Here is a 12,479-nt window from a genome sequence, read left to right on the forward strand (position 1 = left end):
GTGCCCAAAAAACATTTGATTTAATTTTATTTTTCAACATGGATGCAGTGTTGGGATTGCTATGGATTTCCCCCAGAGGGAGGTGGGGCCGTGTCAGGACAGAGAAGAGCCAAACCTTCTCTATAATACATCCGCATGAAAAGAGCACTCAGGACAGCTGCCAGTTCAGTGACCATGAGATCACCAGTACAAATGATGCCGCAAGGGAATGCATCCAGTAATTCCTTCTCTGATATAAATCCTACCACCTCAGATTAGATAAAAAGAGGTAAACAAATATATATATATTTTTTTTAAAAGAGTGAGAGATCTCCTGTGCTAGGTAAACTAGTGCTACATACCAGGGTACCTATCATTTTTTGCTGGGGACTGCAGTCTTGTTGTAGACAGAGGAGACTGGTGCCGCTCTGCTGTAACCATTGCAGCCCAGCACTCCCCAGCCAGACTCGGGAGAGAGACTGTTGCTGCAGAAAAGCAAGAATGGGGGTTGGCGGACCAGAGCCCCCCGCTATGTCCCTCCAACAATTAGTACCCACTACCCCCTCCCCCCTCTCGGCACCACTGGCTACAAGTAGAGATGATGCGTACCACTTGGAGCAAGCGTAGTGCTGAAATCCACAAGATCTGGAATGTCATACAACTCTGCATTAGCCCTTAAGGTAGGGGTGGGCAATAAGTGCCCCCCCCCCCTGTTGTAGAACTACACATCCCAGTTTTGCTATTTGGCCATGCTAAAACTGTTGCACTGGGATTTGTAGTTCAACAGCAGCTGGAGGGATGCTTTTTGTCCATACCCCTGCCTTAAGGGGATAAGGAAATTATATTCTATTGCATGTACTGTGTCTTTACCTCACATTTTACTTACTAGAAGAAAACTCACTGCTCTTCCTTTTGTGAGAAGGATCTGCTGAGGGGAGCAGGTTATTGGTAGATATCTTTTCTTCTGGCAGGTGAAGACTAGGAATGAGGACAGGAGGGCACTTACCTAAGATGAGAGCTAGCACAGAGAAAAGGTAGAACTATCCTTAGGGCTGCAGTTTCTATAGCTAGAATGTACGGTATATGGATATTTACTTGGTCTCCCTGGCCCGTGTAAGCACATAAAAAGCAGATTTTCCCAAAAGGTTTCATAAGAGGAGATAAGTATAGTGCAGGGGTTTAAAGTGGGCCGGAACGGGGCGGAACTGCGTCCCGTCAGTTCTATTTGAAGGTGGAAACGGTCTGTCAGTACTGCGCCGCAGGGAGTTGTGGGCGCCCGCTGAGATTTTGTTACCAGCAGGAACCCGGCTCCCTATAGCAGCAGCTGGGGGCTGGATTTCACTCTGGCTTCCAGCTCCCACAGTGGGCACTATGGGAGAGACGTCATAACGTCTCTCTCGTAGTTCTGAGGAGCAGCCCATAGGACAGCAGTGGCGCAGGAGTGGGGCATAAGGTAGGTATTGTGTCTTACTGTTTCTTTTTGTGTAAGGGGCACTAGTACTGGGGGCATTACTACAGGGGGCTTTACAACTGGGGGCATTACTACAAAGGCCATTACTACTGGGAGCATTACTACAGGGGGCACTACTACTGGGGGCACTGCATAAGGGGCAGCACTGCATAAGGGGCAATACTACTGGGGGAATTGCTTAAGGGGCACTACTGCTGTGGGCATTGTATAAGGGGAACTACTACTGTGGGCATTATGTGTATTAGGGGCACTACTACTGTGGGCATTGTGTATAAGGGGCGCTAATGTGGGCATTGTGTAAAAGGGGCACTACTGTATGTCATAACATGAATAAGGGACACTACTATTTGGTGTAATGTGAATCAGGGGCACTAAGTGCAGTGTAATTTGAATATGGTTGTGCTACTGTGTGTCGTAATTTGAATTGGCGATACTATTGGGCATTACTCCTGGGTGCTTTACTACTGGGGGCACCATTACAGGGGGCACTACTAATGGGGGCATTACCACTGGGTGCAGTGCATAAGGGGCACCACTACTGAGGGCACTGCATAAGGGACACCACTACTGTGGACTCTGCATAAGGGGCACTACCACTGTGGGCACTGCATAAGGGGCACCACTACTGGGGGAATTGCATAAGGGGCACCACTACAGTGGGCACTGTGTAAAAGGGGCACTACTGTATGTCATAACGTGAATAAGGAACATGGGCAGTGTAATGTGAATAAGATTGTGCTACTGTATGGCGTACTTTGAATTGGGGATACTATTGTTTTCTCTTGAGACAACTGCCCTTTTTGTGGAGAGCGCCTACGGCGTGCGCTGTCCCTTTATTAATGAAGCGCCGAGGACAGGGGGGGTGAGTTCCACCACGTATCTAGGACCACTTTAAGCACTGGTATAGTGATAATTTACTTCAGCATGATACAGCTCATCGTGACAGGATAGTTGTTAACATGTTGTCAGTATATATAGGCCTCATACTCAAGTAGTTAGAGATTAGTGGAATGTCTGAAGAACCAAAACATTCCAGAACCCCTTTTCCGGTGATTCATATGTAGACATTCATGGACATTTCACGCCTCTGTCTAATACATTACATAATGTATTCTCAAGAACTTGAGGCTTATTTGACTCTAGGACCTCTTCAACTGGAAATATGTGACCCACAAACTATAGGGTACAGGTAACAGTGGCTTAACTACTGGTGGCAAAGAAAGCATTGGCCTTGGGCTCAGTGGTGGAACTCCTGGAAACAATGGAGTCATTTGCCGCCGGGTGCCACCCCTAAAGTGGGCACCTGGCTCCATTGTCACCCGAAGCTGCATGGAGACAGAGCGCCGCTGCACCCTCCATTTGCCAGGCACCCGCTGAGTGTGTTACCAGTGGGCGCCCGGCTCCTTCTCTCCCCCCCAGCGGTAGCTCCTGAGCTCCGGCTTCCGGGTCCCGCAGTGCACTACGGAAGTGACATCATGACGTCAGGTAAGTTTTTGTCTTTTTTTTGTCTGTGTGTGTGCGTGCACGCAGGGTGGGCACTACAGGGGGCTTACTACTGGGGGCATTACAGGGGGCTTATTACAGGGGGCTTACTACAGGGGGCTTACTACTGGGGACTTACTACAAGGGGCTTACTACTGGGGCACTACAGGGGGCATTACAGGGGGCTTACTACTGGAGGCACTACAGGGGACTAACTACTGGGAGCATACAGGCCCTTACTACTGGGGGCATCATATGGGGGCACTACAGGGGGCATTACAGGGGCCTTACTACTGGGGGCATTATATGGGGGCACTACAGCAGCATTACTACTGGGGGCATCATATGTTGGCACTACAGGGGCCTTACTATTGGGAACACTACAGAGGCCTTACAATTGGGGGTACTACAGGGACCTTACTACTGGGGGCACTGCATAAGGGGACCACTACTGGAGGTACTGCATAGGGGGACCACTACTGGAGGCACTGCATAGGGGGACCATTACTGGGGGGGCACTACATAGGCGGGCACTGCATAGGGGGACCTCTACTGAGGGCACTGCATAGGGGGACCACTACTGGAGGTACTGCATAGGGGGACCACTACTGGAGGCACTGCATAGGGGGACCATTACTGGGGGGGCACTACATAGGCGGGCACTGCATAGGGGGACCTCTACTGAGGGCATTGCATAGGGGGACCACTACTGGGGGTATTGTATAAAAGGAACTGCATAGGGGGGCGGCGGCAGCTGGGGCTGGCATAGGTGCTGGGGGGGTGGTACATTTTAATTTGGGGGGGTGGTGGGGGGCACCAACATTTATCCTGCCTCCGGGCAGCTGGGATGAAGTTACGCCACTGCTTGGGCTCCAGGTATCAGGGGTGGGGAGGAGATAGCAGCTGCGGTGCCAAGACTAAGGAATGGTTGGTAAAGAACACCAGGGCAGCACATGTAAGTGTCCTGGCCCCCCTCCTGGAGATCACCTCCCAGCTCCTGACATGTAAAAACCAATACACCACATAAGTCATAAAATCTGATTACTCACAATGAATATAACTGGTCATAATTTCTGAGTCATATAAAGAGAAAACAAATTGTACAGTATTGCCAATTTGCCTCACAACAGCCATAGTACTCCAAAAACATCTCTCTCTTACGGATTACTTTATACGATATTTAACATGTCTGCTTTATTTAAAAAAAAAACATAGGTGCTACACATTATACATGCATAGATTTTATTTTTATTTTTTACTCAGGAATGTAACGTTGAAACAATACAAGTTCTGGTAATAAACTGAATATGAATAGTGTCAGACCAATGATTTGTAGTGGTCTGTTAGACAAATTAACCTGATGACAGTTGACTTCCATATTTACAAGGCTAAAATACCTGTCTAGTAACAGAGTGGTCACCTCCATCACTGTAGAACTCACCTCCATCACTCTGCTTGTCAGTGAGATGGATGAAAATTATATTACCTCCAATACTGCAAACATTTTTAAGAAATCTATTTTACCTGGTATAAAACGTAGCTGATTCCTTATTCTTAAACCACTGTTTCCTGAACCACCTTCACAATCATCTTCATCATCACAATCACCACTTTGCGATTCCTCCTCTTCTGCAATTTTACCAACGTTTTTCCGTCTTTGCGTTGACATTCCTTTTAGCAGCTAAAGATAAAGGGAGTCACATAAGGGAATATTCCAAAACTAACACAGAAAACACTATATCACATTATTGCACAGGTAAGTAATACGTGGCTCTTTAGCACTCGTGGAACTACAAGTCCCAGAAAGTCTGGAAAAAATTCTGCATTTGGCTAACCCCATATGCTTGGACTTGTAGTTCCACAAAGGTTGTAGTACCATATGTTGCTTAAGCTAGGCTACGGCCAAAATAAATTGAACTGTAATAAATATCGCAGCAGTCATCAAGATATTAGTGTTCCGAATTAGCATCAAATGAGCTACGCAATACTAAGAACTCTAGAGTCCTACCAAGCTTACAGCCTGTGTCACAATGTCCACAGTACAGGGATATGAAAGGACTTGTACAAGGTCAGGGAGCAGCTGTCCCCAGGATTAGATCTGGACTCTTCAGGACAAGTGCCATGACTTTGAAATGTAAGTGGCTTCAGTCATCAAACCACCTTTGAAAACGCATCCTAATCTGACAGTGGTCAACTCCCTAGTGGTTTAAATCTAGAACAGTATAAACAAGAGATAGAGCGGTTAGAAATAGCTACTGCACTTTGCATGTCTCCTAAACATCAAGGGCTCAACTTCATTCAGTCCAAAATTCAAGATGGAGGAGGTGCCAGTGCTTTGGATGACACAGATTCCACTTTTGGCTGACAGAATCAGCATCCAAAAAGATCAAACAAGGGAGCAGCACTGGTATCTCATCATAGTTCAGCACAGAAGCTCTAATATCTTTGTCATTTAACTCTTCCGATAGAGGAGCACAGAATGCATGACGCAGGCACAAAGCCCATGCAGAATATTTGAGCTGGTCTTCATGCCAAAGTATATTTCTGTACAATTCTGTTATGTAAATTGAGGGATATTTTTACAGCGTATATCATGTGAATAGGTGCGGCATATTTCATAAGTACATAACGACAGACGCAATTAACACCTTGGTTTGTAAACTTATGAGATCAAATAAGAATGATAATATAACTATGTGCCTGCAGAGTGCATTTAATTTAGGACGAATGTCCCTGATTATGTACCTAGTGCGTACAAAAGTGTACAGTCACATTAAGATTCTTGAAACCCTATAGCAGCACCCTAATTCCTACTGTTGCAGGGTTATGGTTAAGTTTTAAATTGGTGAAAAAATAAAGACCTCACTTTCCATCCCAGTCTACGGAACTGCGGGACCACTTGTGACGCCCTATAAAGTTTATTATCATTATTAATAATAATAATAATAATATAACTTTAGGATAATGGCTCTAACCTTACATAAACTGATCTTTTTTTCTCCATAAATACTGCTTGGGTGAGCCTAAATTATTGTATTTATTAACATTTATTTATATAGCTCCAGGATACTCTGCAACACTTTATAATAAAAAAGGAAATGTGTCACTAAAACAAGGCTGGGTATTAATAACCAGACATAGATATTAGGAGGACAATGTTATGCATGTTTATAATGAATCATTAGAGTGAAGGGACATTGGGACTGATTGTTTCATATGTTGCTATTGTACTTTTAAATGTGTTTAATACATTGGTGGAACTGTATTTAAATTACACCTGCCTATTTTTCAAAGATGGCAGGAGGTCCAGGTTGGAGCCTCGTGGATTATCGTGTCCCCAATCCAATCTGTACAATGTCACTATTTTATTTAGCTCATTATGCAGTGGGAAGAGGAGCCATAATTACATGATTCTCTGCAAACCATATTATCAAATCCACTGGGGAAAGAGAGCGTGAACTGGGACATGGCTGGTCTAATCTCCCAAAGATGCAGGAGAACTCAGCAAAATCTGTGAGTCTTCCAGAATGCAAGTACAGTATGCCAGAGCCGTAACTAGACTTTTTGGTGCCCTGTGCCAGAAAGAACATTGGCGCCCCCTCATTTTTCAAAGGGAGATAATGCACCCAAAAAAGGGCCATGGCTTCATGGGGAAGGGCCAGGGAAGAGATAGGAGAGGTCTGGAGATGCTGGGGATGAAATAAGAGGAAGCTACAAACAAGAATGATAATAAACAGAAATTTGACAAGCAAAACAGCGCCCCCTGCCCTGCAGTGCCCTCTGCCATGGCACTGGCCGCACTACCCTAGCTACGGCCCTGCAGTATGCTATGAATGTGCATACCTATATAAGGTGGCTGGGAGATGAAAAAGGTATAGTGTCCATTGCAAGCATATGACAAGGCCACATCCCACCACTTCCAAAGACACATAAAAAACCCTGTACCTTCACACTAAACAAGACAAACCCATGTAAATGTTTGCCCCTTGAATCCCCCTTAGATAACTTGTCCTGCAAATTCAAATCTTGCTTTTGCTTGTACTGTAAGCATAAGGTTAGGCACTAAAGTGCACCTATCCTGTATGAAGCAAGGAGAGCACAGATCCATCATTACATCTGTTGTACAACTCCATACACTTCACATAGAAATACACATTTGTGCAAGACTAGGCACATGAAATAGAACAGCATTTGTGTTATGAGCACACATTTTCTAGTTAGTGAATTAGCTCTTCTAAGACATCAGTGGTTTAAATCAGGGTCTAGTTATTCAAGGTCTACCAAGCTATGCTTATGGAAGATTTTGGAGCTTTTGATGTGTCACAACATTTTCATTTTTGTTTGTTTATGTTTTATTACATAGCATCATCTGCTAATTATTACTATTATCAGGGCCGAAACTAGGATTTTTGTCACCCGGGGCAAGACAGTAATTTGGCGCGCCCCCCCCCCCCTGGTAATTCCCCCATAGTAATGTCCCCTTCAGCAATGCACCTATAGTAATGCCCCTGTAGTAGTGCCCCCATAGTAATGCCCATATGGTAATGCCCCTGTAGTGCCCATATGGTAATGCCCCTGTAGTGCCCATATGGTAATTCCCCTGTAGTGCCTTTATAGTAATGCCCTTTCAGTGCCCATATAGTAATGCCCCTGTAGTGCCCATATGGTAATGCCCTTGTAGTGCCTTTATAGTAACGCCCCTTCAGTGCCCATATGGTAATGCCCTTGTAGTGACCTTATAGTAATGCCCCTGTAATGTCCTTATAGTAATGCCCCTGTAGTGCCCTTATAGTCAGGGCAGTTTCTAGACAATCTGGCTCCCAGTGCGAGCATTCAAAATGCACCCCCCCCCCCCGTTATAATATTTTCACAAAAATTTCTGTGTGATTTGATTTTGTGAAAATTGTTTAAATATAATGTGTGTATTTGTATATATATATATATATATATATATATATATATGTATATACTATAGTGGTGGAAGTGGATATTTGAAGTGGGGGCATAGAGAATTAATGTGCACACGCGCCGAAGGCGCGCTCCAAAAAATGGGCATGGTCACGGGTCTACACCAGACACCCCCGGACCCCTCCTTCACCAGACACCCCTGGCCCCCTCCCTCACCAGACACCGCTGGCCCCCTCCCTCACCAGACAATTCCAGGCCCCTCCCTAACCAGACACCTCCAGACCCCTCTCTCACCTGACACCGAGCGGCAGGCGGACTTTCGGCACATGCGAGTGGGCGGGGGTGCCGGGCCACAAGGCTGGACTCTGCAGCTTTAATGCTGCACAGTCCTTCTGTAAGGAGACAGCTCCCGGCACACGCAGGATGGAAGGGCGGGCAGTCAGCAGCGGCACACTGCAGACTCGAGGCCAGCCTTTTCAGAGCTCCGCTCCTCACTGACATGCTAGCGCGCACGGTCGACGTCATGTCGTTACCGTGCGCTCGTGCACCAAATGGTTGATTCCGATTGGTGCTTACCTAGGGGAGGCGGAGCTTACACAGGGGAAGGTCCTCCCGGTCAGTCTGAGTGGCGTTACAGCCGCCCTGATGCCGGCCATTAAATGCATTATTCTATAATTTATAGATAATGCGAAATTGCAGCAGAGGCAGTTTTGCCTATGTTAAAGGGGTCAGGCGGAGCGCCCCGTGCGATTGCACGGGTCGCCCGCCCCTAGAAACGGCCCTGCTTATAGTAATGCCCCTGTAGTGCCGCTTTTTGCACACACATAAAAAGAAAAAAAAATACTTACCTTAATCCCCCCTCCTGCGTCCGCCGCCGTCCGGTCTGCCCGGCTGCTCCTCAGAACTATGGGAGAGACGTCATGACGTCTCTCCCATAGTGCCAGTGGAGAGAGCCGGAAGCTGGAGTTCAGGAGAGAACTTCAGCCTTTGGCTACCGCGGTGCTGCAGGGAAGGAGCCGGGCGCCCGCTGGTAATAACATTTCAGCAGGCTTACGGCTTGGAGCCTCCCTGGCTGGAGGACACTGGCGCCGCTGCACTTGGTGCATGTGCCCCTCCAGCCCCCCCCCCCTAGTTGTTTCTAACCGCCAGTGGCTTCACAAGGGTGGTGCGGACCGTACCTGGGTGTCACCCGCTGAAGGGTGACACTGAAGTGCCGACTACTCCTCAGTGACAGGAGCCGGGTGCTACACTGTACAATTACGTGCAGCACTCGGCTCCTGACACAGTGAGTGAGCCAGCACTTCACACAGGCTGATCCCCGGAGGCAGTCCGCATCTCCGAACCCCCTGTGTAACTAAAACGGGGGTTCGGGACACGAGGCCACGTCCCCTACCCGTGAGGCCGCACTCCCCTTTTACCGATGCGTGGCTTTGCCGCACGCAATACTGTCTCCTCTGATGGGTCCGCGCTGGGTGTCACCAGGGTGAGTGACGCCACTGCTAACTGCTATGCTTGTGCTCTAGATAGTTCAGTATGTATCAAGGAAGCATAATGCACAGTAGTCAGATCTCACTCATACCCGATTCATGAACACTGGTCAGACAGTCAAGGTGGCTGTTCAGGTTCTACTTTGTTGCAACAATGTCGCAGCACCATGCAAAGCAGCTAACTCCTTGCTCTGCAGAGAAGCTGCTAATATGTTTTTCAATCAAACAGTAGAAAATCTATAAAACTGGTTTCAAAGCTGATAATGTAATTTTTTTTAATGTGGGACATTTGGTTTGGAGCAATAGTAAGCATTTTAAGAATTTTTTTGCTTATCATATTTATTAATAATAACAAACAAAAGCTCATCTGCTTCATCACTTCTGCGAATGTTCTTTTAAGCACGCTTCTGCTTTATTACAAGGCAAACGTTCAATTCAGTCCAAACATGCATGGATTCAATCAGAAGAAAGTATTTCTTAGAATTGTTTTAGTCAAAGAGTATAATGTGTCCAATAGCGGTGAAAAACAAATCCTAAATTGTCATTACATTATAGGCTTCTGGGAAACTCCCTGCTGAGGAGTTGGATGCACTTCCCATTACTGAGATTTACTCTTTCAAACACTTTTTTCTATCTGTAGAAAAATAGTGTAGCGCTGTTATTGCAACAGAGATTATCAGTGAATTGTCGGCAGCTGACACAAGGGGATAACTGCCTGAAAATCCCCAGATCAACCTATACAAACAAAAAAATGTGTCTGCGCCGAGGATCACTGCTCTATCAAAACAAACCAAAAAATTGAATCACATAATATATTTATTAAAATAGCAACAATGTGCCTATAGAACTGCAGTTCACATACAATGATTTACCCATACAATAAGAACAATAAAACAGAATGTAACCGCACATTAGTAAGGGCATGAGGCCATATGAAGTCCAAATGACCTACACAATACAGTCACTGATGAAAATATATAAGTTCCTTTATCAATGGTATAGCTCCATAAAAAAGCTGGTAATCAAGGATAATTCAATGGATAGCAAATGGCTATTTCCCCTTACTTTGGATATTCGTATCTCCTCTGTTATAGACTGCCACTCACCACCGTCATGGAATCCAGAGCAGGTCAGGGATCGGTAAATGGGGATGCAAGTGGGCAATCAACCCAGCCAGGGATATGTATCGCCGGAGCACAGCCGGCCACGGGTGACAGCCTTTCCGTTCACAGAATCTCTGATTACAAGCTGATTCCACAATGGGATGCAGCAAAGCTGCGTATGGCAGTAGACCCCGTCACCTGAGATCAAATTGGGATCAGTCAGCGGCAGAGTGGTCAGCAGGGCAGCAGGATCCACTATGGTCTGGGATCAAATGGAATCAGTCAGCGGCAAAGTGTTAGGTGAAGCAGCAGGATCCGCTAAGGTTTAGAATGGGTGATACACACTCCGGTGTGTTGTTCCTCCTATCAGCGGCAATCGACTGCTTGGCTCACCATCAATAGCAGTTCAAAATAGAAGGATCTGTTCCTTGACGCATTTCTCCTCACTTAGTGAGGTTTTTTCAAAAGGCAGAATCTTTTTTCTATCTCAATGGACGAATTTAGAGATGAATTTGGTAAATGCAATGGAAACTGCATACTTGATTTTCCTACCATGCCTTTTTTTTTAATCACAATCTGTAAGTAATGTTTTTAGGTTATTCCCACTTGGTGCCTAAAATCAGGATTTCTTGTTAAGCCAAAGATGTTTGGCTGGAAATAGGTAACTTCCTGATGTCTGAGCACACACATTCCGCTTTGTTCCAAGTAAGACAGATGAGACATCCCTGTGCTGGAGGTTTCTCTGAAAACGTTTTGGTTTTATTACAGTTATGGGTCTGGCAAGACAACACCCCTGATCTTTAAAAAGGTAAAGAAGTAAGACATAAACATAGTGATATGGTGACTGAAGTGGCACATTCACATACAGGACGGGATGCAGCAAGCAGCACATTTTGTATGCAATGCATCTCACGACTCATCGCATGTGTGCCAGCTAAATTAACACCGGCATAAGCGCTGGGACAGATCCCACATTCTTCTATTGGGCAACGTCATCTAAAGAGGGCTTTGCCCACCGCATCCAGGCCCCGGACTGTATAGCATTCTGAAGCTTGGTGCATATGCGGTAAGTGGCCAAGCCTCCAAAAAAGCAATTTTAGGAGGTTTGCCGCAAACAACGCATTGATGCATCTCGACCCCTTACTGAAGAAATTGTAAAACTCCAAGCTCCCACCTGCCATCTCCTCAATATTCCCAGAATGAGACCTTCTTACACTTCGATGTCAAAGTTACAGTAGGTTACATACCGGAAATGGAAAGTTCTAATGGCAGAACAAATTATTTTCATTGGTTGGATATTGCCTTTTAGTGTTAGAATTAATACAGGGTATCCTAGCATTCCAGGTGTGAGAGGACCTCTTGGATCCACCATTCTATGTAGTGCCAGATTAAGGTTTGTGGGGGTCCCAGAGCAACTAACATGTGGGGACCCCTACTAGTAAATTTGACAAAATTATATAGGTTATCAAAAAGTATAATGTGCAAATACTTCTAGCACTACAAATGTGTTAAACATACTGTAGTGGCCCCTGTTCACACATTATACCAGACAGAACACAACGTTCATATAATGCCACAGTGCTCCCCATGCTGGTGACATAGCTATTTGTGGGGGTCTCTGGGCGGCTGCCTCGGCCACCATGTAGTTAATCGGCACTGTTTTTGACAATGACCAAATGCTGGGCCATGCACAGTGTAGTCCTGTCTGGGCTTTCGGTTCCAGAACTAGAATGCCAAATGGGCCTCCACTATGCATGCACTGACCCCAACACATGGTCTAAAGAGCAAAGCTTTGGCTTCTGTAACGAAGTGCCAGGCCCCCCAACCAAATTTCCCTGTTGTCAGGTTTCGCCCTAGGATCGGCCGTCACTCAGCACAGCGCCTACTTCCCCTGACTTTTCGTGCGGTCAGACGTCAGGTGTGGCGGCGAGTGACACGTTGAGGATTATGCCTTAGGTGCACTTGGACATCCATGTGCTGCCCCGTGACTTGGTTACCGAGGTTGCCGTCATGGGCGCAGCCATGACAGGTTTCATTACCTGACTGACT

The 12,479-nt window shown here is 46.1% G+C and overlaps 1 protein-coding gene across 1 annotated transcript in view; it reads right to left on the reverse strand.

Annotated features, from left to right (window-relative positions):
- GPC3 (glypican 3) overlaps positions 1-12,479 on the reverse strand; it is a 625,714-nt gene that overhangs the window by 135,136 nt on the left and 478,099 nt on the right. The window contains exon 7 of the mRNA XM_088465838.1: positions 4,457-4,613. Within this exon, the coding sequence (XP_088321964.1) occupies positions 4,457-4,613 (157 nt within the window). The remainder of the gene's footprint in view (positions 1-4,456; positions 4,614-12,479) is intronic.

This window comes from Taudactylus pleione, unplaced genomic scaffold (assembly GCF_031769625.1).
Source record: "Taudactylus pleione unplaced genomic scaffold, aTauple2 ptg000064l, whole genome shotgun sequence".
NCBI lineage: Eukaryota > Metazoa > Chordata > Amphibia > Anura > Myobatrachidae > Taudactylus > Taudactylus pleione.